This window comes from Callorhinus ursinus, unplaced genomic scaffold (assembly GCF_003265705.2).
Source record: "Callorhinus ursinus isolate GAN/ISIS: 27379988/994484 unplaced genomic scaffold, GSC_fseal_2.0 scaffold37, whole genome shotgun sequence".
NCBI lineage: Eukaryota > Metazoa > Chordata > Mammalia > Carnivora > Otariidae > Callorhinus > Callorhinus ursinus.
Genome location: NW_027397099.1, coordinates 14,144,489 through 14,171,480, shown reverse-complemented (window position 1 = coordinate 14,171,480; position 26,992 = coordinate 14,144,489). Strand labels below are relative to the sequence as shown.

General features: G+C 38.6%; 1 protein-coding gene and 1 non-coding gene across 7 annotated transcripts in view; both read right to left on the bottom strand.

Annotated features, from left to right (window-relative positions):
• The window catches only part of CNOT1 (CCR4-NOT transcription complex subunit 1), a 115,331-nt gene that overhangs the window by 3,855 nt on the left and 84,484 nt on the right, over positions 1–26,992 (bottom strand). For 3 of the 6 annotated variants that reach the window (XM_025889133.2, XM_025889135.2, XM_025889232.2), the window contains exons 23-46: positions 25,212–25,442; positions 24,763–24,903; positions 23,425–23,604; positions 21,798–21,914; positions 21,384–21,494; positions 20,778–20,855; positions 20,421–20,598; positions 19,479–19,609; positions 17,370–17,666; positions 16,580–16,720; positions 16,383–16,487; positions 15,471–15,590; positions 14,158–14,349; positions 13,232–13,374; positions 12,402–12,510; positions 12,128–12,297; positions 11,261–11,513; positions 8,839–9,087; positions 7,693–7,856; positions 7,384–7,501; positions 5,895–5,996; positions 2,919–3,092; positions 1,949–2,098; positions 172–352 (exon numbers count right to left, since the gene is read on the bottom strand). In XM_025889133.2, the coding sequence (XP_025744918.1) occupies positions 172–352; positions 1,949–2,098; positions 2,919–3,092; positions 5,895–5,996; positions 7,384–7,501; positions 7,693–7,856; positions 8,839–9,087; positions 11,261–11,513; positions 12,128–12,297; positions 12,402–12,510; positions 13,232–13,374; positions 14,158–14,349; positions 15,471–15,590; positions 16,383–16,487; positions 16,580–16,720; positions 17,370–17,666; positions 19,479–19,609; positions 20,421–20,598; positions 20,778–20,855; positions 21,384–21,494; positions 21,798–21,914; positions 23,425–23,604; positions 24,763–24,903; positions 25,212–25,442 (3,835 nt within the window). The remainder of the gene's footprint in view (positions 1–171; positions 353–1,948; positions 2,099–2,918; positions 3,093–5,894; positions 5,997–7,383; positions 7,502–7,692; positions 7,857–8,838; positions 9,088–11,260; positions 11,514–12,127; positions 12,298–12,401; positions 12,511–13,231; positions 13,375–14,157; positions 14,350–15,470; positions 15,591–16,382; positions 16,488–16,579; positions 16,721–17,369; positions 17,667–19,478; positions 19,610–20,420; positions 20,599–20,777; positions 20,856–21,383; positions 21,495–21,797; positions 21,915–23,424; positions 23,605–24,762; positions 24,904–25,211; positions 25,443–26,992) is intronic. The other 3 variants (XM_025889136.2, XM_025889236.2, XM_025889235.2) reach the window with 1 other exon arrangement.
• LOC112837094 (small nucleolar RNA SNORA46) lies at positions 22,652–22,789 on the bottom strand. The gene has a single exon (XR_003211639.1). It is a non-coding gene; the product is annotated as a small nucleolar RNA SNORA46 (small nucleolar RNA).

The following is a 26,992-nucleotide window of genomic DNA, read 5'->3' as shown; positions in this document are numbered from 1 at the left end:
CACTGTATTGTACACTTGAAAAATGTTAACACTGTGGTAACTGGGATTAAAATAAAAATTTTTAAAGAGCCATAAACATTGATAAAGCAATTGTCTATTGTGGCTTAAAATATTTTTATGATCAAACTGTGATGCAGAAAACTTAACTCAGAATGGGCTGGCTTTACTCACCTTCAGTGTCCAAGTCCACAGCCAGGTTCTGGAAGATGTCCATGTGAGCCGAGTGGGTGATCGTGCTCATTGATGGCGTGCTGCCTTTGTTGTGGATGTGTGCAATGGCCTGAGTCCCTACGTAGAGCACCAGTGCATTGATGAGCTGGAGGTTGTAACGATTGCCAGGCTCATTGGACACCTAAATGAACAAAACAAAGCTGCTTATTTTCACAGAGCATTCAGTATTTCTAAACCCATTTTATGCGTTCACAGAAAAGCTGAACTGCTGCTCTCAACACCTGTGATTTAAATTTTAGAAATTTGCTTGACTTTGTGAGGTTGCTGAACAAATTACACAGCAGCCTAAGGGTGGTTGGGTCAATTAACAGAAACATGATTTCCCTTTGGAAGCCAAAGCTTTAACCAGGTATCAGGAAAAAAGTAAAGTTTGTGAAATCAGACTATGCATTATCTCAACTATAAAAAAATATTTGGAGGGGCGCCTCGCTGGCTCAGTCGGTGGAGTGTGGGACTCTTGATAATGGGGTTGTGAGTTTGAACCCCACACCGGGTATGGAGATGAACAGAATCTTAGAAAAAAAAATATTTGGGGCGCCTGGGTGGCTCAGTCGTTAAGCATCTGCCTTCGGCTCAGGTCGTGGTCCCGGGGTCCTGGGATGGAGCCCCACATCGGGCTCCCCGCTTCGCGGGAAGCGTGCTTCTCCCTCTCCACTCCCCCTGCTTGTGTTCCCTCTCTGTCAAATAAATTAAAAAATTAAAAAAAAAAAATATTTGGAGAGGGGAAAAGTAGTTCTCTGGTGTGGAAAGACTGGAAAGATAACACAATTTCAAGTCCTCTTCTTTACAGCAAACTAAACCAGAATCCATTTAAGAACAATCTTGGGAGGACTGACGGACCGATTATCAGTATTATTCTTACAGAAAATGAGCCTATTCCCTGGTTACCTCTTTCAAGGCAACAGCGTTGTGTCAGTGATAAGATGAACTAGAAAAATGCATAATCCAGTTAATTTCATCCATTAGAAATAACACATTTTAAAAAATTTTTATTTTTTTAGATTTTACTTATTTATTTGAGAGAGAGAGAGAATGAGAGCCAGAGAGCACGAGAGGGAAGAGGGTCAGAGGGAGAAGCAGACCCCCTGCAGAGCAGGAAGCCCGATGCGGGACTCAGATCCCAGGACTCCAGGATCATGACCTAAGCCGAAGGCAGTCGCTTAACCAACTGAGCCACCCAGGCGCCCATGTTTTAAAATTTTTAAATCCAGTTGAAAACACTAACTCCCAGGGGCGCCTGGTTGGCTTAGTCAGTTAAGTGTCTACCTTCAGCTCGGGTCATGATCCCAGGATCCTGGGATCAAGTTCCCCATCGGGATCCCTACGGAGCTGGGAATCTGCTTCTCCCTCTCCCTTTGCCCCTCCCCCTGCTCATGCTCTTTCTCTCTCTCTCTCTCTCAAATAAATAAATAAAATCTTTAAGAAGAAAAAAGAAGGGCGCCTGGGTGGCTCAGTTGGTTAAGCGACTGCCTCTGGCTCAGGTCATGATCCTGGAGTCCCAGGATAGAGTCCCGCATCGGGCTCCCTGCTCAACAGGGAGTCTGCTTCTCCCTCTGACCCTCCCCCCTCTCATGTGCTCTCTCATTCTCAAATAAATAAAATCTTTAAAAAAAGAAAAAAGAAAACACTAATTCCCAAATAGGCCACTCACAGGACTGTGCATACAAAATGCTTTCTATGAAAGACACAGCTAAAAGTTTAAGTCAAACCAGTTAACCTGTAGGTTGCTCCGCAAATCAGACAGAAAAGTAACCGGTGATCGAGTTTTAAGATAGGAATCCAAATCCTTTTTGAACTGAGGTGGCATCACTCCAGTGAAATTGGTAAGAATCCGGGGTGCAATGTTAATTTCACTCAACATATCCACCTGCCACAGACAGATACAACAGTCAAAACCAGAAGTATATGTAGAAGTTAACAGCAAATTCTACCTTAAAAAGTGGTAGATTCTTTTCCAAAAACTGCACACTGTAAATGTCTTGATGAGAGCTGCCACTTTTTATTAATCTTTAAAGAATCTATCTCCAAAATGACAGGAATCTCTCATTCTGTAGTAAATCATCTAAGAAAAATTATCTTTCTAAATTAAGGCAGGACAGGTACCTTTTGTGAAGTGGTCTAATGTATACCACTGTATTTCAAAAAAGGAGTATAGAGGAGATTCTGCACACCAAGAGCCCTAGTCTTTGAAAAGATGCCCCAGCAGAAAAGAACATCATAGCTGCTACTTTAAAGAAGGGGGGGAGAGTGGGGGGAAGGGATGTGAAATAAAGAGTACAAAATACGTAAAAATTATCAGGGCTATATCAGCCCACATCAGGGCTATACACATAAAAAACACCTCTGAAATATGAGCATTACAACGATCTGTTCTGCAATTCTGCGCCATCAGGACCATCCTGCAAATAACTGGTTCAACACCTCAGTTGAAGTTTTGTAAAAATAAATTTACTATCAAGATTAACTGAAAATAGGAGCTAGGCAAATACTGTGAACTAATATTCAGCAGGCTTAATAACATGATTTCCCCCCGGAAAAGAGCATCCTCACCCAACAAAACTTGTGCGTGCGTGTGTGCGCGCATGCGTGCGCGCCGGGTAGAGAGGGGTTAAATAAGTCTACCACTAGAGAAAGGACTCAAATACTAAGACATAACCTTCTTTTCCTTGAACTGTTTGGAACTTTACCTTCAGATTAGGAGTGAACGGGTCTGGGAGCCTCATATTTCTTGGGAAGGCACTCAGGATGAGATTTCTTAGCTGAATACAATTAGGTGGGATCACATCACAGAATCCATAATGGTAATCACAAAGGAACTCAGGGAAATCATGCAAAAGAACAAGCAGCACTCTCAAAGTGCCCTATTTTTAAAAAACGAGAAAAACATTGGCTGTTTTCCACACGAAGTTAGGAAATGAGAGTAACATTTATGCTATTATGAATGTAACTTAAGTAAAACTTAAGTTACAAATTACAGGTTTTTTACCAAAATATTTACATTTGGAAATCACCAAAAACTAGCTTTGGGGAGTTTATACTTTAAATGTGTATGCTGTAAGAGGCCAGCAAATATTAACTAATTAATTAAAAGACATAAGGTTCTGGGGCACCTGGGTGGCTCAGATGGTTAAGCGTCTGCCTTCGGCTCAGGTCATGATCCCAGGGTCCTGGGATCAAACCCCACATTGGGTTCCTGGCTCAGCGGGGAGCCTGCTTCTCCCTCTCCGTCTCTCCCCCTGCTCATGCTCTCTGTCTCAAATGAATAAATAATATCTTAAAAAAAAAAAAAAAAGACATAAAGGGTTCTGACTTCAGAAGCTGGAAAAAACAGCTTATGAAAACCAAGAAAAGAGCCAAAATCAATTACATGTTTTAAAAAGTACTGAAGGAGGGCGAATCAAAGCCGATTCTTTGAAAAGATTAAAATCCAGGCCTAGATGGCTTTACTGGCAAAATCTTCATTATAAATATTTAAGGAAAAATGAACACAATTTTCACGATCTCAAAAATAAATTTAAAAAGAGAAATTTTTCCAACTCTTTTAATGAGATTTGCATACTCTTGATACCAAAACTTGATGTGAAAAATCACACAAAAATCCTAAATATTAGAAATAGAAATCACAGTGATCCCACTTAATGATTTTTAAAACTCAACAAATTATGAATAGAAGGGCATTTCCTTATTCAGATAATGGTATTCAGATTTATAAAAATATTAACACTTAATGGTGAATTACTAAAAATCATTAAGGAGACAAGCATGCCATTATCACTATCTTCTACTCAACACTGCACTGGAGTTACTGGCCACTGCAATAAGGCAAGTAAAAGTAAAACAAAAACCCACTGTTATACGTAAATACCATGAAATACTTCTCAGGATGCCTGGGCAGCTCAGTCAGTTAAGCCTCTGCCTTCAGCTCAGGTCATGATCCCAGAGTCCTGGGATCGAGTCCCACACTGGGCTCCTGACTCAGTGGGGAGCTGCTTCTCCCTTTACCTGCTGCTCCCCGTGCTTGTGCACGCGAGTGAGCTAGCAAATAATCTTTAAAAAAAAAAAAGAATACACTTCTCCCCACAAAAGACATAGATAAACTCTCAGAAAAAGCAAATTTAGCAAGGTATACAGCTACAAGGTAGCTGGCCAATATACAAAAATAATTGTTTCTATATGCTAACAAATAGGAAAAAATTTAAAAGATATTTTACAATTTCACAAAAAACATCAAATATCTAAGGATAATTCGCTGAAAACCTCTACGCTGGAAAACTACAAAGCATTGCAGAGTAAAAATAAAGACCTAACTAAATAGAAATATACATGTTCAGGATTGAAAGGCTCAATAGAGATCTATTCTCTCCAAAGTGATCTACAGATCCACTGCAATCTCAAGCTAAATCCCAGCCAGGTTCCAGAAGTCAAGCTGACTGTTCAGTTCTTTATGCAATGGCAAATGACACAAAATAGCCAAAATAATCTTTAGAAGACAGCAAAGTTGAAGAGGATTTACTCTGCTGATTACTCTGCCTTTATAGTCTTACAAATCAAGATAGTGTGGTACTGGCCTAGGAATAAACAGATCAACTAAAGAGACACCCATACACAAACAGTCAATTATTTTGACAAAGGTGCCCAATAAATTCAATAGGGAATGAAGAATGTTACTGAAAAGCCGTGTATTACTTACTGGGGTGGGAGTATAAGGAAGGAGGAGGAAATAAACCTCACCATACACAAAAATAAATCTGAGACAGATCTTATCACCTAAACATAAAAGCCAGAATAACATGGGTTATTGGATGGTAAACAGACTGCATGCAGAAGAGATTGCAATTTGGGATTGGCAAAGATTTCTTACATGAGATACAAAAGCCAACTTTTAATGAAATCAAAAACTTGATCATTTTTACACATTAAAATAAAAGTTTCCAATCCTCAAAAGACACCTTACTTTTAAGGGAATGAAAAGGTAAGCCACAAGAGTGGGAAATGTCTGATATTGTATAAAACAAAACGCTTATATCCAGAATATATGAAGAATTCCTATCAAAAAAATAAAAACAGATAATCTAGTGGAAAGATCAGCAAAAAACTGTAAAAGGAACATCACAAAAGTATACCCAAATGGCGAATGTACTCATTAAAAAAAAAAAAATCAAGGATATGCAAAATAAATCCACAATAAGATCCTACTGCACAACTGCCAAAATGGCTAAAACAAAAAGCAGACAATACCAGGTATACATTGGTGTAAGAGTTAATGGACACACATAATTTTGTAAAACTAGCAGTATCTACTAAAGTTGAACCTATGATTATCCATACCCTGTTTGGGGACTGGTTATGAAGTACATCTGATTTTTGTACTTTTCTAAATATCTGTTATCCTTTAAAAACTTAATAGAAAAATTGGGGTACCTGGGTGGATCAGTCTGTTAAGCGTCTGACTTCAGCTCAGGTCATGATTTCAGGGCCCTGGGATCTAGCCCTACATCGGGCTCCCTCTCTCCCTTTCCCTCTGCCCTTCCCCTCCACGTTGTCTCTCAAATAATTTTTTAAAAAAGCTTAATAAAAAAAATTAGGCCTCATATTCCCAGTTAACAGTGTTTAAATAATTTTAAGTTCAAATTATTTTCAATTTGTAACTACAAATTAATTACCTTATAGAGGATTTGCATAGGTTTGGTGAGTTCCACATTTCTAAGGAAAGGCGCTAAATATTTGAATAAATCAATCAGTAGCTGTGCATACATAGGCCATCCCTGAAAGAAAGAAATATACATGAGCCATAATTACACTCAGCTGTTGTTCTACCACCAAAAAGCTGCCCAAGGAGCTACACTGTGACTTATTATCTTCTTCATACTAATATAACTAGATAATGCGGACATAAGTACCTCAGTTAAAGACTGGCATGAAAAAGGAGTAAGAATAATTATGCCAATAGTGAGAAATATATTTAAAACAAAATGGCTCCAGGGGTGCCTGGGTGGCTCGGTTGAGCAACTAACTCTCGATTTCGGCTTAGGTTGTGATTTCAGGGTCAGGAGACCTAGCTCCCTGTCCAGCTCCCCACTCAGTGGGGAGTCTGCTTGAGTTTCTCTCCCTCTGCCCCTCCCTCCACCATGCTTGCATGCACTCGCTTTCTAAAGATAAATAAAATCTTCAAGGGGGGTGGGGGGGGTAGTCTGGGCCTCTAGAAATTTCAGGACATAGAGAGGTCCTTGTTCCTATAAGCAAAATTTAAAGAGGACAAGGAAACTGAGAAAATTTCAGACACAACACAAAACCGTCAACTAAGAAACTGACAGAGGTCTGTTTTCTTAATTCCTTCTTTTAACTAAGTCCTAGGTCTCAACCATTTCTTTTCCCACTTCCAACTCCTGTCCAATAACCTGATCCAGTTTGCAAAAAGTTCACAACACAAATCCTCTTATTTTCAACCTAACGTGGCCTGTCATCATCTCCCAATTGTACAAATTATGTTCGTTTTTGGACAATTTTATTCATTATGTTACTGTGTTCCTTCTCCTGGAATACCAAATAAAACCCACTCCATTTAAGGATTATCTCACTTTCTTTTTTTGCAAACCACATAAGTAGTCACATTTCCTTCTTAAGGGCTAATCAAGGATGCTTTCTACAGTATTCATTTGCCATTTAATTACAAGATGGGAGAGAAACCTCTCATGTTAACTGTGTTTATTTGCAATTACACTTTAAAAACTCTTTACTAGGACTTGACCCTAGTTTCTTCAAATATAGACCAGTGGTCTTCATCACCCTTGAGAGTGAGAGCTTTAGCATTTAGAGTGAGAACTTGTAAAACTGGCAGGTTCTAGAGCTCCATTTGGTTTTATATAAAGGTTCTCCAAGGTTTTGACTTTTTAAAAAAAAAAAGTTCTTAAGTGAGATTAACACATGGCGCTCACAACAGACTTGGAGGAGCAATACCCTAATCACTGAAGAACGGCTTCTAGGCAGAGGCAGTCAAGTACTGGTTAAATCTTCTCTGTAACTTTCCTATACATTAAATAATTCTTGACTAAGCCTGGAAGAAGTATGATTATTACTAAATGACTAAGAGTGCTAATAATAAGCTCCAAGTAGTTACAGTCTTCATCTGTAGGAGATAAACTGCAGCCACACCTTCTGCTGTGGCGTATGTGCCAGCATTCTTGCAATAAATATCCGATGAGAGATCAGTTCAAGCCAGGCATACACAAAGCCAGGAGCTTTGGTAGGCCTCAAGATGTGGAATGTATTGCTGAAAGAAAAAGACCTTCGTCAGAAGCAAGGTCCAACTTAAATACAGTAAACACAGCAATGTAAGTAGAAAACATGTAGCTATTTTTCAAATCAACATGCCTCAAATCCACAAGAGTACTATTTCTCAAATTTTACCACTAAAATAGCAAACCTTAACGAGAAATTTCTATTAAATTCACTAATACTCACCAGAAAGCTGTAAGTGTCTGGAAATTAATGGTTTCCAATACATGCTCAGGTGCATTGAGTTCCAAGAGCAGCATGATAAAAATCCGATGGTAGGGAAGCTGCTGAAATTCACTTTGCCGAACATCATGATCTTGCAGGAGAACTCCCACTACTATACCAAGGACCTACAGAGTACACAGATTAGAGTCTGTAAATCATAAAGATAATTCACTTACCACTCACTAGACATGCTTTCTTATTGTACTCTTATGCCCCACATTAAAGAAAAAGATATATGCCACATGAATACACAATTATATGCTGGCAGCTAAAGGGGCCCTACACTGGTTTGATGTGGCCTGCAGAATTTTGTATTTTCTCTGAATTTCAATAATCTTCGGCCAGAACTGTATACTCTCCACAAACCCACTGGTTTTCCTAAAGCTCTAAAAATGAGCATGGTACATTATATTCTATTATGTTAATACGATCTAAAAAACCTAATTCTTCCGGTCTGATGTGCAGCTGACAAGAGGCAACATGGTTTATACTTCTCTTGACATTTAGTAGATGGAGGGGCCAGGGACGATCTTAGGCTGCAGAAGTGTTTCATACAAAGAACCATCCTGCATTCCACTTGATTTTCCCACTGAAGAGTGAGGGACAGGGTAACCTGTGTGTAATTACCCAAGACCAGACTCCTAAGTTTGTTTTTGCAGTTTTAATAATCAAACTCCCAGAACTCCACTCCGTATGTCAAAACAAAACTGTATTTTGTTCCTTTTCAGAAAATCAAGACAACTGCAATGTCACCCCTGGTGTCTGAGTTGCGAATCTATTATCAGTGGACATGTCTAGCCATCCCATTCACAGTGATTCTGTATATAGGCGAAAATTTTATTTTATCTAAATATCTTCCAATGTAGTCATTACCAAACATTAACATACTGAAATATGCTCTTCTCCCCCACCACCTTGATTCTTTTAGTTAAAAGTAACCCACTCTTCTAAAATTTAGTGATTATGTTTATAATACTACCTACGAATTTAACTTCAGGACAGAAAAGGGGATGTTTACAAAATGTTTTGGGGAACAGGTTGGGCCCTGAGAACCAGTGACACAGATTTCAAGTGTACCAAGACTAAGGCAAAAAAAGAAGTTCAGACCTTGTTTAGCAGATTAATCTTTGTGACAGTGTTGGTGGCCTCCCCTGAGTGCTTTACTAGCAGTGCAATGAGTCGGACAAAGGCATCCAGGTTGTGATAGCACTTGGCTCGGATCATGGTGGGATTAGCAGCAGGATTGTGCTGCTGCTCTGCCTGAGCACGGTAACTGATTTCAACACACATTTCAGTACACAGACGAAAGAACCTCGTTATGAGGTCATCAGTCTTCAAGATTCCTTGCTGGTGCATCTACCAAGGGAACAACAACAACAACAAAAATATATATAGATAGATACAAAAAACACAGTGAGATAATGCACATAAATTGTAAATTTTCATGCTTAAGAGGTATTCTCTCATTTATTCCTTGTCACATTTCTAATTCCTACTTTTAAAAAGGTGTCATGAAAATGACTTCTCCATTAAGGACCCATGACAGAATTCTTCAGTTTTAATTTTAATGGAGAATAGAAAAGATGGAAGTTGAGAAAGAGATAATAACAAGATGATTTTGAACAAGAGTCCACAGCCAAATAATGTGCAAATTTAACTAGGCAAATAAACTAACTTTCAGGAACCCACTAAAATCACATAAAGACATTCTAGCCAATTCATATTTCTCCCAAGTAGGAAATTAAATGACATATATTTCTATTTTACTTTCCCACAGAATTTAAGATAATTTCTTGCAACTGACTCAACCAATAACAAATTTTTTTAAACTCCAACTAGCTGCAACAGGAAAATCAAGTAGTAATTTGTATAAGTGTGTATCAAAGAAAATTCATTTTAAAGTATATTCAGTTTAAAATAAAATGTTGTTTTAAAGGATAAAAGTACAAATTTTATGACATATATTTGGAAGTGAAGCAGAACAGAGAAGTTATTTGGCTAGTACAAGAGGAGGAGACCGTTTAGTAAGGGTTAAGGCTGCAGAGGGAGAGGGAGGGCAGTGCTTAAAGAAATCAAGCCCAGAATGAAAACTTAAGCATTATCTTGGAAACTTTAAAACAATTTCACTGTCCCGTGATAAGCAATAAAATAAATGAACTGACATTAATGTACCCTAGGCAAGGTCAGCAGAGAGATTTTGTACATTGAAATCTGAAAAACTAATAGGGGAAGGTAACGAAGGCAAACTGCTGTGATCAAGAGGGAGCGCAAGGAGGAAAGAATTCTCAAAAGGATGCAAAAGAGAACAGAAAAATATAAATTATCCTTATTTAAACAGAGAGAAGAAACAAGAGTAATTAAGCCAACAGAAGAGCTGAGACAGGTGCCACATCCATACCCATGAAATACTGATGATCACAAAAACCAACTGATTCAAAGTTCTTCTATCCAAATCAGAAATCAAACTATAAATATTCAATAACGCCTTAGCAATGAGGTATATTTTAGAATTTTTTAGGGTACAGACCTACTTTGTATGATTTATTTAACTAAGGTAACATTCATCTTAAAAAGTAAACCCAATTTCTAACTTCTAAAATTCAAGTCAGCTCTTCCACATAGTCATTTATTTGATAATAGATCTAATTTGCAATCTTTCTTTGGTAGCACTCCTAAACTTTCATCTCAATTTAAAGAAATGTTAACAGTCAATCTGCAGAAATAAGCAGATAAACAAGTATCTCTCCCTGAATAAACATTACAATAGTTCCACTAAAGGAATTCTAAGGCCAGATCAGCGCAAGTACCAGTTTTGCCATTAAGTAATATGATTAGGACACAGTGACTACTGGGTATGAATCCCTCCCAGTGGCTGAAAACAGACAGTAATGATCAACAACAGAATGCTAAATGGTACTACAGCTCTCTTCCTACATTTTCGTCTGTTCATCCTGTTCACAGATATTCTTTCCAAACCTAATTATTCTAAGAACTTCTTTCCTAACACTTTAACTTGAGGTACAATTTAGATCAAATCGAATGAAAATAAATACTGGTAACTATTTTCCAAAATAATATGTCAATCAGTTTTAGGTAAATAAACTACTTAATTTAGAAAATATAATACAAGGCTCCACCATTTAAATATTTAAGTTTTTTGTTTTATTTTTTTAAAACATGAGCTATTATGAAAATTTTATTTATTAGCCCATAATCCCCGCAATTATTGATTATCAAGCTAGTAAAATTATGACATACATCTGGCAATTTCATTATTCATTATCTGATCCACTGTACTTTATAACTATGACAACTGAAATAGAGTAAGTAGAACTAAAGGGGACATGAAATGTTGCATTTACTGGTTAGGGTCCAAAAATGAGGAAAGAAATAGGCTTTTTCAATTTAACAGAGTAATGATGACAATTTTTGGTTAACATGAGTATGGAGGTAACTGTCACCACAGGTACATAATACTGAGCTTAAATATCGGAGGCATCACACCCTACTTATGTTGAATAAAAAGCACCTTTCTTTCCAAAAGCTCTACCTGTCCAACAAACGCAGAGAAAGCTTTGGTACTGTCACGGCCAGCTGCTGCTGAATGGTAGAGATTCACCCATTCCCTCAGAAGATATTCTGCCTTCTCCCTCAGACCTGGAGGATCATCGTACTCTGAGGCTTGAGAGATTCCAGAATGCATCATAAAGTTAGGGCCTCCATGAGCACGATCAATCATTGCTTCATAGTTGGATCGCACTACTTCCATCAGCTGGGGCAATCTAGTACAATAAATCCAGAGTGAAAATCAGTCTACTCGTGGTTATGATTTCACACACATACATCTGGACAATTTGTAAAGAGAAACCACAACAGTGGTTTCCATATTTAAACAAAACTACCCTTGGTCTGTTTACTCAAAAGCACATAATACACAAATGACTGACCTTGGTTAAGCCACTTCTTGACCCCCAAAAATTGTGCCTGCTGAAATGGAGCTGATGTTCATAGTCAACAAATATTCACTGTGTGCCTACCATGTGCCACGGTTTGTTATTTATCTTAATCTCAACAATTCTTTGAAATATTATTTCTATTTTATTCAAGAACAGGTAAGTCAACTTACCCCTAAAATCAAATTTTAAAGCAGCAGAGCCAGGGCTTAAACTAGGGCTCTTGACACCAAGCCCAGCACTGTACATACTGCTTGCCCTACAGCAAGAAGGCTTGGCAGTTAGTTAAGCTTTCATACTTCAAGGGACATTAGCCCTCACTAAAGCTTCCCACATATTGTAGGTACAGTAGTTTTAACAAGTAATATTAGTAAATCTGCACTCATTGCTAAAGCTCCTTCACAGTCTGAATATACAAAGATCCCAAAACGCTTCATCCTCACCCTTCTGGAGCATTGCCTCTGGAGTGAGCATTAATCCTCATGAGAGTTTCAATGGTGTGGAATAGATCTGCCTCAGTAACATGAGCAACACTCCTTTCATCCACCAACAGGATTTTTACCAATTGCATAGCAAATGCCACGGCCATGTAGTTTAAACCATTCTCCATTGACTGGCAACACAGAAAGCACAATGTAAGATAGACAACCCTAATAGCAAACACACTTCCCAGCTAACCAGAGTACCTTTTCCTGTTTAAGAAAATTCCTTCCATACCTGAGCTAGGTGAAGATCATACTGCTGCATATTAACCAAATGATTGCGAATGAGCAACTCCACTGCTTCCACATTGTATTTATATTCATCCCGACATTCAATTAGGCACCTAGAAAAAGTATTTCTTTAAAGGCCTAACCATGCTGTATCAAGTAAAATAAAGAACCCATTTTATTCAATGGTAATTTGTTCCAAATTAAGGATGTTTTGAGAACCAAACGCAAATTAGTATCTAAGATTCAATACAGCCAATAATAAAGTAGGACAGCCCAGTGTTAAAACTCAAGCTTTCAGGGCACCTGGGTGGCTCAGTTGTTAAGCGTCTGCCTTCGGCTCAGGGATCGAGCCCTGCATCCGGCTCCCTGCTCAGCGGGAAGCCTGCTTCTCCCTCTCCCACTCCCCCTGCTTGTGTTCCCTCTCTCGCTGTCTCTGACAAATAATCTTCACCCCCCCCCAAAAAAAACACCACACACACACACACACACACACACACACACACACACAAACACACACACCAAAAAAAAAAAAAACAAAGCCTAGAAAACAAAGCATTCCGTCTAAGACATTGAAATATTTATATACAAACACCATTGCTATGAAATCATTGAAACCTTTAAAAACCAATTTATCCCCCAAAGCAAGGTACTGGTTTTCCATATTTATCATGGGCACCAAATGGGAAAGGGCCAAGCAATCACCTATTCTCACTATCCAGAATTGGGACAAATGCCCCACTTACCTTCCAGAAAAGGGGAATCTCGGGACATAAACAGGGCACGTATGTTAGAAAACAGCCCAATAAATAGTACTCTTCTAAGATGGCTACTGACCTCGTGATCTGTTTGTTACACCATGGAGACCCATATGCCCGGCCATCTTGAAGAGCTTTTAAGACCAAAAGGTGGCACTCCCTGTAGCGTAGCAATAGGTCAGCATCAGCACCACTTGTGGCATCTAGTAAACCCTCTACAGCCTATGGAAGAAAAACAGCATTCACAAACATGGAAAATATAGTACATGACCCAACTATGAAAGAGAAAAACCAAACCTTAACAAAAACTACAACATATAAAAAACAAAAACCAAAACCAAAAAAACTACAACATAGCTTCTGAAGCCTCCAGTTAACAATGTCTGCACTCATCAAAATGCTTTTCACTTACCCTAACACAAAGTTCTACCTAGTTTATATTGTGTTCTTCACATGAAAGGCCCCACTGTCCTACACAGTCAAAATCCAATGCTCCCCGCCAACCCTCCCACATCACCCAAATACTTGGGATCAACCTATTCCTCCAAATCTGAAGTGCTATCTATTAAAGTTTCTTAACTTATTATTTTCAAAAGATTTTAATGAAAAAAATTTTTCCCACTTCACCATCAGTAACTGTCACAACTACGTTCTACTCTAGAGAAAACTACCTGCTTATTACCAAAAAGAACTTGTTTTATCTAATTTTAAAATCTTAAGATAACCTAAGGAGATGATTGTGCAGATCACTACATTTACCTAGTAGTATATTCTTAAAAGTAACATTTAAGGGGCACCTGGGCGGCTCAGTCATTAAGCATCTGCCTTCAGCTAAGGTCATGATACCAGGGTCCTGGATCGAGCCCTCCATCGGGCTCCCTGCTCTGCGGGAGGCCTGCTTCTCCCTCTCCCACTCCCCCTGCTTGTGTTCCTGCTCTCGCTCTGTCAAATAAATAAATAAAATCTTTAAAAAAAAAAAAAAAAAGGTAACATTTAAGAACTAACCTTCTGGAGCAATCCAAGAGCAGCTATGGCATCCCGAGAGTTTCGAGATAATACTACAACCTCCAAAAGACTTCTAAGAGCCTGAGCTTGAGGATTCATGGCCAACGTTGGTGGGATGGCATGTAGGTGCTGCTCCAATTCTGTAATGCACTTATCATAAATCTGAGCTACATCATCTGTTGCCCAAGCTTGCTGTTTTAGAGAAGGAAACAACCAAGAAAGTGATAAGCAAAAATTTTTAAGATTTTTCATTGGTTTGTACAGCAATTAAAAAGACTTTTAGTATGTTTACTCCCCTGAATTTTTTTTTTTCCCATCAAAACGTAGCCTTCCTGAACTATCCAATCTTAGTAACATTAGGTGGGGCAATGCAAAGCAGGGATGAGGGGAGGGGTATTCCACTTGACTGAGGAAAACCCATCAGATATCAACACAATCAAGTAATCAAAGCAAGCAAGATAAATAATGGGATAGGATACAGCCGAGGAAATTAGGTAATACAAACCATGGAAAAATAGAGTGCTGAGTTCAAGTGTCAAAGCCTGATAGAATAACAACAACACAGCATCATTTCTGTGTTAAACCTGTCAAAGATGCAGATCTGAATCTATTCCTAAGAACATACTGGACAAACCCAAATCAGGCCATTCTAGAAAATAACTGGCCTATTATCTGCAGAAGTGTCGAGGTCATGAAAGATGAGGAAAAAGTGATGTGCTGTCCCAGATTAACCTCAGTTAAATTTTAAAAATATAACTAATTAAAATGTATGATTCTGAAATAGGTCCTTTTACTATAAAAAGGTGATATTGGGATACTTCATAAAACCTGAAAGAGGTCTAAGGATTAGCTATTAATGTATCAGTGTTAACTTCCTGATTTCAATAGCTGTACTACAGAATGTCTTTTTAGATAACACACACCAAAGTCTTCAAGAGTGATTGGGTCATGAGGGTATCTTATATTCAAACAGTTCAGGCAGAAAATGATTCCCCATTCCTACGACTTCAACTTTTCTATAGATAATTATTTCAAATTCTTAGAAAATGTTTTTACAAAAAACAGGTGAAACCATGGGGATCATCATATAAATTCCTCTAGTCAGTCAAAACATGAAAATCAACCTCATGGGTTTAAAAAAAAAGTCCCTCATATGCCATGTTCATCTGATACAAAGAATACCTATAATCAACAACTGTAGTTAAGTTTTCCCCCTATAACTTAAGCTCAGAGGAAGCAAGTGACAGATTAGCAGATAAAAACATTCAAATTACAATGTAAAATATTCAATTTAATCCAACCCAACGATTTACCTTCATGGGCTGAGCTAAAAATCCTGTGGGCTGACTTAAATCATTTGTGGGCAAGAAGCCAGGCACATTGCGTGCAAACTCTTCGTAAACAGCCAGCTGCTTTGGGTCTACACCACCAACCTGGAAAGAAGAAAACCTATTTTGACAGGATCCTCTTTACAAAACTGAAGACAAGTTTTTTCAAACTGGAAAGTTTGCATGGGTAAGCACAGGGGTTCTGAGAAGGGACACAGGAGTCACTACAACATACTGATGCTGCATGCGTGATTAAGTACGCATGCATTTGCACCCAATTCCCAGTGTTTCCCCTTTCCCTGAATCCTGTCAAGAGTCCCCTTCATTTATAAATTCATTTGAGTTTTTTCACTGGAAAATGCCTCAAATAGGACCATACCAAGTGCCATTCTCCAATGGAACTGGTAAAAATGATCAGATTTCTCGTATCATCTTCTCACCAACAAGTAAATAGTAATAAAAACTTAAGTACCAGAAGGGAAGACCAAGTTGTAAAAACAAAATCAGGGACATGAACTACGGTAGCACTTCCAACAACTGGGAGGTGCATACATCTAAGGTTATCTTTAAAATGTATAAATATACAATATATAAGACAGTATCTTTAAGTAATCTCTTAAAGTAATTTTATCTTTAAGTAATCTCTCATGCGGAGCTTGAACTCCATCCCTGAGATCAAGAGTCGCATGCTCTACCAACTGAGCCAGCCAGGCACCCCTATCTAAAGTTATCTTTATGCCTTCTCCACGGGTAGCCTTCAAATGATATGCTGCTGAGGTGGGATCTGTTTCAGAAACATTTAACATTTAACCTCACTGTCTTAGTCTTGGTGAAGTTTAAGCAACAAGAACAGAAAGAAAAAGATGGGCAGAGAGAAACAAAGCCCCCAATTCTCACTTTCAGCCTGATTTGCTCTGGCATCCGCTCAGCTTGGTATGTTAACACAACAGGATCACAGTACCTGCGCCCTTCTTGCCTAGCATGTTTTCTCAGCTCAAATTCCTGCAAATAAAAAAAGTCACTGAGGTTCTTGTTATGAGGCATTTTCTTAAATAGAAAAAGAAATACTTAAATGGCAAACGCTAAACACTTACAGTTGCTAATCTCTTGTCCATCTCAGGGCCTGCTTTTTCTACTGCAGTCTTCTGAATGAAACAGCAAGCTAATTCACAATTGTCCTGAGCTAACTGAGCAGCTGCCTGATCCATCATTTCTCTTTGTTGTGGGGATGCAGTCTATTGGAAGGGGAACAGACAAAAAGAAAACAATTTAAAGTTTTCTGTGGATGGACAAGACAGATAAGAAAATAGGAAATACAGTGCCTATAAAAATTTTAGAAGTTTTGACTCGACTTATGACTCATTAGCTGTGACCATGAAATAGCCTAATAATCATCTTCATCTGTATACAAGATGAAAATACTACTCACCCAAAACATTTTACTTATCAGGCTATTGTGAAAATGGTGAACAATATGGGAACAGTAAAAGAAAGTCATTATTAACCATGACATATTAAGACCCAAAATTAATAACTGAGTTGAAGAGTGTGTGCTTGTGTATGTGTGTACATAGTCACTTTCCATTGTTTTGTATTGTCTTATTCCAAGTGCTTTAATCAACATCCTTCAAGATTGTTAACTGGGGCATTTTTTAAAATCCTTCTTTTTTTTAAACCAATAAATATTTGGATATCTATTGTCTGCCGAACACCGTGTTGAGGATATAATAGTGAACAAAAGCGAACACGATGCTTCACCTCACAGAATTTACAATCTAAGAGAAAGGAAGATATCAAACCAATTTGGTGATGTGCAAAGAAAAAGAACCTCTTTCAGACAAGCAGTAAGGACTGTGTACTACACCAAGAACATAATCAACGTACACGAAGGGCTGAGGCAAAACTGTTTTTCAGGTTGGTAGATATGCTCATTAGCAAAGGTTCCCTGCAGGTAATCATAGCCATTCCAGCTGTTAAGTTACGCATCATGTGATGAGCCGCTATTCGCATTCGAGATTCCTCAGAATCCAGGGCAAAATCCTTCCTGACTATTTGCTCACAAGTAGTCATGGCAATCTTAATTGATCGATCCACCACAGGATGGACCAGCTCCTGGACAGCCCGTTCAATTGCCTGGCGCACACACTGCTTCAACTGCGGATGGGCCTGAAACAAGGGAATCTAGGTGCGAAAAAACAAGTCAAGTCAACAGCTTGTTTAAGTAAGACAACCCAACTTCCATCAGTAATCACACCCAAGATTTTGAAACTTGCTTCAGTATTAACCATTAACTACCAATTTCTTCTTTAAGTTAACCAATGAAAAACACAGGAAATAGAAGCTAAGCTACAAAGAAAGCAGTATTCAGTATTCCTTATGATACATAATAGGTCTTCAATTTTTTAAAAGTCTGATGGGCAAACTTTTTATTACCAGATGCATTACATGCTTCCTTAGTTAAAATTAAAATGTGGCTTTTTTTTTTTTTTTAAGATTTTTATTTATTTGAGAGAGACAGAGAGAAAGCACACGAGCACATGAGCCAGGGCAGAGGCAGAGCGAGAAGCAGACTCCCCGCTGAGCAGGGAGCCCAACGCAGAGGCTCAATCCCAGGACCCCAGGACCATGATCTGAGCTGAAAGCAGATGCTTAACAAACTGAACCACCCACCCGCCCCATGTGGCTGAAATACTCTTAAAGTGATTTCTTTAGTTGGAGAAATGCAAATCAAGTTTATAGAGAAAAGGATTTCTTAAAAAGAAAACCAAAAAAACACAAAACATTACTACAAGTAATTCCTCAGAATAGCAAACATTTACACTACCATAGACTGAAGCCATTTTGGTTCACCTGAAAGACTATTTCCAATCTTTTATCTCTAATACCAACTATGCCCTAATACTCACTTGGTCTATCTAACTTAATGACCTTGTAAGAAATTTTTACAGTATTCACGATGGATACATAAAAGTATTCAGTTTATTGACAGGGGAACCACAATTTCTACATCTAGCCCCCACCCCCACCAAAAAACACAGGACGGGGGGCAGGTTAAAATATCTCTTTCAAAATCCTTTTATGCCCTTTAAATAAAAAAAAGGCTCAATGTACTAATGTTACTCCTGTATTTGTGAACATTTTCAGTTTCTAAAAAGCAAAGACCATGAATACTCCAAGTATCTGATTCTGAACAACTGTTAAGCAGAATCAAAGAAGATAATCGTCACTCTGAACATACAGAGTAAAATACTACCTTTTAAGTATAGGAATTTTATGACTTCTAACCAAACTTCCTCCTAGAACCAGGCTACAGAAATATAACTTAAGTATTTTTTTTAAAGATTTTATTTATTTATTTATTTATTTGAGAGAGAGAACAAGAGAGAGAGAGCGAGCGAGCGCGCGCATGAGAGGGGGGAGGGTCAGAGGGAGAAGCAGACTCCCCACCGAGCAGGGAGCCTGATGGGGGACTCGATCCCCGGACTCCAGGATCATGACCCGAGCCGAAGGCAGTCGCTTAACCAACTGAGACACCCAGGCGCCCTTAAGTATTAAGACCTACTTCTAGACCCTGGCCTGGAGATTTTACATACACACACAGGAATCAGCTCAGTTCAAACTATCTGCCAAAAGAAAGGGCATAATGCAAGGCTAACAGTGGCAAGATAATGAAAATAAAGAGCAAAAAGCTATGAACACATCAACGATCTTTTGACCTGTGGAAGGAATTCCTGGCGATTGTGATTATATTGCCAGCTGACTGATATCTGAGGGTTTGGGTATGAGGAACAAATATAGATGATGTCTAGTCACAATAACTATTTTTAGAGTAGAAAAAAATCTAAGCTACACTACACAGCAGTTCCCAATTCCTGCTCTCTGCACAAAAGCCTACAACCTAAGAATCCAGAAGAAAGGGGAAAAAGAAACGTAAGGTGACCAGTTTATCCTGTCACAAAGCAGGAATTGGGGGATGAAGCCGTACGTACTTACCGTTGGATTTAGGGTAATGTGTGGTGCCAGGCCTGCAAGGGAATAGACGTTGATGTCGTGGTAACTATACTGTGGCTGTGGTGGGACCGTGGCTGTACAAGTGGTACTGGTAGCTGGTGTTGTAGAAGTTGCTAAATGTTAAGAGATAAAATAAGAGCTAATAAAAAGCACACTTTCGGATTTTACCGTAACATTAGCAGGGTATCAAAGTGGTCTTTTATTAAATTAACTAGATCAGTCTCTTGGAGGACTCAGAATGGCACAGGTCACATTTTTTCCACCCTAAATTACAACAAGAAAATTTCTATTGTTTTAAGAGAGATTTGAACAAAGTATGTAAAACTATGTCAGTGCCAGTGCCCTAGAGCAAATAAATCAACTGTAAGAACATGCTACATTAGTTAAGTCCAAGCCTTGTTGGATTACTCTTTATTACAGGTAATCTATTTCCACTCTAGTCTGTTCCCTGGTTTGACTTGGAGATTCTTAGCTCCTGAGGACTGAGAGAGAATGAAAAGCTGGTTTATTCTAACACGCCCCTAATCTTTTTTTCAACACACCTATAGTCCCCACACTTCCAATCTACATAATGCAAGTATAATAATTCACTCCCTGGGGAGGTCTAGCTGGTAGTCTGACCAGCTCAAGATTTGAGAAATAACAAAGATCATCATGCCATGCAGTTCCTTCTGGGACCTCTATGTAAAAGATAACCTGACTTAGCTGGGATATGATTAATGATGCTTAATTAAGAATACCACATGAATTCTAATACCTAAGACGATGCCTACACATTACTAACTTTTCCTTAATAATTTAGGTGGCTCACCAAAAAGTATACAAAATTTCAGCACATTATGTGGAAAATTACAACTTGCTATATGCATGAAGATGTATTCAAGAAAACATTCTGGTAAGCAGAGGGCTAATTATCACACTTACTTGTGGTTGTGATGGGAGGGAGTTCTTCTGGCTGCTTGACATCTTTCTTTGGAGCAGAGAGTTGCTCATCTAAGTTCTTTAGACGATCTTTATCCTTTAGGAGGTTTCCAGGTTTTAGCTCATTGATGTCTAATGCAAGGTTCTTACAGAGGACCTCAATCTCAAACTTCAAGTTCAACTGCATAATTCAAATATTTGAATAGAATTTTAAAAATAAAAATGTAGCTTTAGTCACAATATATACTACTCTCACCCAAATGTTACCGTGCTTCCCCCAAATATACTCTACCTTTCCTGTAAATTGTAATAATGTGAAGGTATAGAATGTTCTAAAGGATAAAGAAGCAACAAATTTACCTTTAAGTCATGTTCCTGATGTAGCTCTGCTAATACATTCATAATTGCCATCGTCCACGGGTTGGGTGGCCTAAAAACCTGAAGAAAAGCTATTATGTTAAGGTGGCCCCCCGAAATCATCCTTTAATATTATTTAAAACAGTTGGGTGCCTGGGTGGCTCAGTCGGTTAAGCAACTGCCTTCGGCTCAGGTCATGATCCTGGAGTCCCGGGATCGAGTCCCACATCGGGCTCCCTGCTCGGCAGGGAGCCTGCTTCTCCTTCTGACCCTCTTCCCTCTCGTGCTATCTCTCATTCTCTCTCTCTCAAATAAATGAATAAAATCTTCAAAAAAAAATAAAATAAAACAGTTAAGCACTTATACCTATGTGGCCGTTAACAAAACCCTTGGGTTTCCAATCTATACATTATTTTAGGAAAACAAAACCCAAAGCCACCCTTTAAAATCATGCTACCTTAGCCTCTCACATTGGAAATCTGAGAGTCTCTGAGGAAGACTGAACTAGCTCTATGTTCACAGGAACTAAGGATATAATCTCTTGCCCTTTTGCTGAAACAAACTAACTCTTACAAATTAACCATCGATAAAATAATATAATCTACTCACCACACTACGAATGCTAGATTCTAAGACTTTGGCAACGAAGGGCACTACGTAGAGCAACTCTTGCTGTCCTTTAACATAAGCCTCTAGCAGCAAAGATTTTACATCCAAGTCCTAGAATAAGAAAAGTATTTTTTAAAAAGCTGGGAATATACTTCAAATCCTTCACAAAACTCATTCCCAAATTAGGAATCAATATAATATGACCCTTGCCTTACAAAAAGGTGTGACAGTCAGACCTTACTGGCTTTTGTTTATCCTGGTAAACAATCATGAGCATGCAATTAGATTCAAAACATGGGCCAAACTCTTACAAACACCCAATAGTCATTAAAATAGCCCCACATAAAGTCAAGATTTTTAGACATAATATGCCGTATGAACATTCTAAGTTTTACATGCACCCCTGGAACTCACAGTGTGTAAGATGGGTTTATTTTTAGCTAGTGTGATCATTCCTAGCCAATGTCCCAAATTCTTCAGCAAAGAACGATCTGAAAAATTCGCTGCAGCTTTATCAGAGGTCAGGAGCACCTGAAATGGTATAGGATTTAGAAACACAGAAAATGAGCTCGAGAAAAAAATTCTCAATGTTTGAGAATTCCACCTTATCCTACGTTAAAAATGAGCCCTCAATTCCGAGAACATGCCCCCAAAATAGAACTATTCGATATTATCAGAGTGTAACTACACAAGGTTGAGGGGTCATGTGTAGTCCTACAGAAGTATTTGAAAACAGAAAATTTTAGCGAGGTTTGAAGCAGACACTCAAGTGCAAATCTAGTTTTGAAGGGCAAAATTCAATTCAAATGATGATTAAAGCTATGCTTCCGAGTCCTTCAAGACAATAAGCATATGGAGAAATGTAACCAATATCACAATATCTACTGCAGTCTTTAGCATTACCCAGGTCACTATGTATCTCTATAGAAGACTAAAATAGCTTTCTGAAATACGATACAATAATAATGCTTAAACGCTTCTTTTAAATTTTCTAGACTACCTATTTCATTAATACACTTCTTTTAAAATTTCTAGAATACCTATTTCATAAATTCTCTAGTTATTACTTTCCTAAGGGGGACATAACCATTGTCCGAGTATGTTTTGGGGCACATACATACACACATCTGCAACATGTTACCACTTAAAATCTATGACTATGAAGTTGTAATTTAAATTTGTTTAAAAGAATCTTGAAATTTTGCTCTAGAATATATGTGCGTAGTTTCATAGCCCAAACACCACTGCAATCAGATAAAAAAGTGTGCATATGTTCCTAAACTCTATTCAGCAACAGCAGAATGGCACGAAGTCAGCTGTGCAACAGAAAGAGCCAGGAATTCTTTTGCACTACAGCGTAACCAAGAATGGGGAAAATTCCCATCCACAGGTTTAAATATAGTGCTGGTTCCTAAACCAATGCCCCAAGTTATTCATCAAAGAATGATTACAGCTGTATACTGGTTTTCTTGAAACGTTACTCTTCCTGAGAAATAAAATACCTAGTGTTATGGAACAAGTGTTAGCACATTAGGAAAACTCTGACTCTAAACTTCTGAGAATCCTTCACAATAGCTATTCCACAAATAAGGCTAGAGTACAGAGATATGTGGCACTTAAGAAGACATCAAAGACTCACTGCAGCAGTGTCTCTGTAATAGCGAAAGTTATTAACAATCTAAATATCCGTTAGCAATAAATATACATACAAGTGATTTCTGTAAGACTATTAAAAAGAACCTGAGGGACTAGAACTGAGAACATATTATAAATATTAAGGGGAGACAGGAACAAAGGAAGGTTTAAAACCATGCATGGAATGATGAAAAATTCACTTTCAAAGTAAACGGTCCATATAACTAAATTCTCATGAAATTTAGCTCCACATTTGAAACAAACACTAGAGCAACTTTCACAGGTAACCTAATATAGACAACATACAGAAAAAAACAGCCAACACCTCCCCAAAAATTCAGCTTGTACAATCAAGTATTTCCAAATTCAAAACAGTAATGAAAAGAAATACAAAACTGAATTTTACTTTGATGTTTCTGTAGGTCTCATTCAGAACCATCTTATTAAATTCAGGGTTCTTCAGCGTGTCAAGGAAGTTTGAATAGAGGCTGTGAAAGTTTGGCTCAATACTGACTCTCTTCATAACCAGGTATTGTGAAACCCAAGGCATAAATTCTTCCTTCACAGTTTCCTTTAGTTCTTCAACCTAGCCAACAAATACGACATAGGAAGTACACAATTAAAAGATAATAAAATACAGTTTTGTGGGGGTTTTTTTCCGTGAATACTACTACAGCATGTAGCATGTGGCTCCTTGCAAAATTAGCTGCTAAAGGACCATACTTCATCTCCCCCAACATCAGACACATGCTATGAAGTAGAGTATATTCAATCCCATGTTAGTATACAGTCAGTCATCTCTCAAAACTGTGGGTGATTAGGACTAAAACATCTAGAGTCGCTTTCAGCTTTAAAATTATAAAACGTGAAGCCCCACACCCTCATATTCCCCAACTCTCCATTTGACCAAAATTGTATAAATTATTCATGTACAGCCTGCCACTAAGAGACCTAACACCAGAACAATGTTTTCCTAAATTTCCAACTCCAGAAAACTTCTCTTCCAAAAGGACACTAATGGCTTATTCCCCTGCCCCAATCAATTCTGGGGGGATTTTGAAAGATGGTGTATGCCTAATCTCTCAAAAATTATTTGTTCAGGCTAATCTTACTGGCTAACATAGGCATTTCCAATGCCTTACATATAATCTTAAAAAGCAATGGTCGGGGCAACTGGGTGGCTCAGATGGTTAAGCATCTGCCTTCGGCTCAGGTCATGGTCCCAGGGTTCTGGGATTGAGCCCCACATCGGACTCCCTGCTCTGCGGAGGCCTGCTTCTCCCTCTCCCACTCCCCCTGCTTGTGTTCCATCTCTCACTGTGTATCTCTCTGTCAAATAAATAAATAAATAAAAATCTTAAAAAAAAAAAAAAAAGGCATGGTCATTTCTTAAGCTTTGCACAAGGTCTACCTCAGTTATTAGACACCTAATAAAAGCTCTGAATAGTCTCTGGGAGGAGATGACTTGTGACAAGGTACAAAGGAAACCTTCCACCATGATGAGACCATGAAGTTTACTTCAAAAGCCTGTAAAACTCACTGCAAAACTAGTGCTACTTAATGTCTACAAAAACCACAGCCACTAGTTATATATTCTCATTCCCTTTGTTTTGATTCTATTACTTTGGCCTTTCTGTAAAATTATTACAGAGGGTGCAGAACATTAAACATAAATCCCCCAGCCCATTAGGGATAAAAATAGACAGCATTCATAATGGTATATAAACTATTACATCATGCTTACCTTTTGGGTCATATTCGACTGTGAGAGATTGTTGAAGATAAAAGCAATTTTCTCTTGGATATTTTCTGGGGGCTCTACAATTCTCTCAGTTTGATCTGTGGCCACAAGCAACGTGTCTATATTTGTAGTATTAATAGAAGGCTTAAAAAGAAAAACAAAAAACCCATAAATTGAAATGCCCCAGGGAAAAATGTACACTGATTCCTTCAGTAAAAAACATACACATGGTATATACGGCTGTGCATGTTAAGTGGTGGCAAGAATATGTATTCAAGTATTAATAGTGCCTGTGTCTGGGAAATCTGGGGAGGGGAGATACAAAGGGAGAAATGCTGGTCTTTATACTTTCAGTAGGCATGTGTTATTTATAATAAAATTAAAATACATGCTCACTACTGGAGACATTATAATATAACAGACCCGAGGGAAAAAAAAAAAGATCTACTTACTGGCACATCTTTCTTAAAGCTGACTCCAGTTGGCCTGGTGACTGTAACCGTTTTAGCAACAGTGGTGGTTGTTGAGGTGGTTACCATCGTGCTAACCTGACCAGCAAGGGGAGCTTTTGCTGGAACCTGGGCCTGAGCCTGGGCCTGAGCCAGTGCAATACTTCCAGGGGTTGTGATAGAACCCTGCATTTTCACAGGAGGATCTCTAGATTGTTGTCCATATTCAATATACTAGGGGTAGGGAGAGGGAAAGACATTAAAAGGTTTAACAAAAACTGAAAATTCTGAATTACACTTCACTTCTGAGAGGGGAGAAATCCTCACAGAACACTCCTCTGGCTCATCTATATCCCTTACTCCTTGCCCCATTCTGGTCCGTATTCCTATATATGAATATACATTAAGTAGATACCATGAGCTCTTTAGAAGGTAAAACAGTAGATCTTAAAACATTTACAAGGGAACTAGTCTAGCAAAACGACTTTTCAAAACAGCCACCACCAATGCCTGCATATATATACTTCCATAAATCCCTTCATACATGTAAACTTTTAACATTTTTAAATTTCTATACTAAATTGATCTCTTTTACTGGATGCTGATGAGAAACCTAAGGACTAGAAAATACGATTACTACAAAACAAAGAAACTATCTACAAAACTATAGAAAGCCAAGGCAGCTAGAGGCGAATAAGCAGGGAGACTTCGTTTCCATTTCACAGACCACTCAACCTCCTTTCCACACACAAATTAGGAAACTGATAGAAGGTTCCTGATCCTATTTCAAGTAGCCCATGCCTGAACAAAACAAAAACCACCACTTAGTGGCACCAAGGTGGCTCAGTCAGTTAAGCATCCAACTCTTGATTTCAGCTCACGTATGATCTCAGGGTTGTCAGATCGAGCCCCAAGTCAGGCTCTGCACTAGGAGAAGAGCCTGCTTAAGATGATCTCTCCCTCCGCCACCCCCCCCCCGTAAACAACAACACAACTAATATCTAGATATACAACTTTATTCAAAAAAGGACATTCTCGAGGCTCCTGGATGGCACAGTTAAGCATCCAACTTTTGGTTTCGGCTCAGGTCATGATCTCAGGGTCGTGAAATCAAGCCAGGTGTTGGGCTCCACTTTCAGCAGGGAAAGTGCTTAAGACTCTCTCTCCTCTGGGGGCGCCTGGGTGGTTCAGTCAGTTGAGCGTCTGCCTTCAGCTCAGGTCATGTTCCCAGGGTCCTGGGATCGAGCCCCGCATCGGGCTCCCTGCTTCTCCCGCTCCCACTCCCCCTGCTTGTGGTCCCTCTCTCGCTGTCTCTCTGTCAAATAAATAAAATCTTAAAGAAAAATAAATATTAATTTTCTTCTCTATAAGCAGATTTTGACCAAAGGCAAGACAAAGGTATGAATATTAACCAATTAATCTAAAATCAATCACGAAAATAGTTTACAAATTTCAAGTAAAATGGCTTAAAACATATTATCTAGGGGCACCTAGGTGGCTCAGCTGGTTGAGCATCTGACTCTTGATTTCAGTTCAGATTATGATCTCAGGGTCGTGGGATGTGCCTCACATCAGGCTCCATGCTCAGTGCAGAGTCCACTTGTCCCTCTCCTTCTGCTTCTCACCCGACCACACGCACATGTGTGCTCACACTCTCTCTCATAAATAAAAAAAAAAAAATCTTTAAAAAATGTACAATATCTAAGTCCATTTCCTCAGGGACTGGCTCCTTTTTAACAAGTACATCAAAGGAATCCAAGCAGGTGGTAAGACTCTCTCTCTCT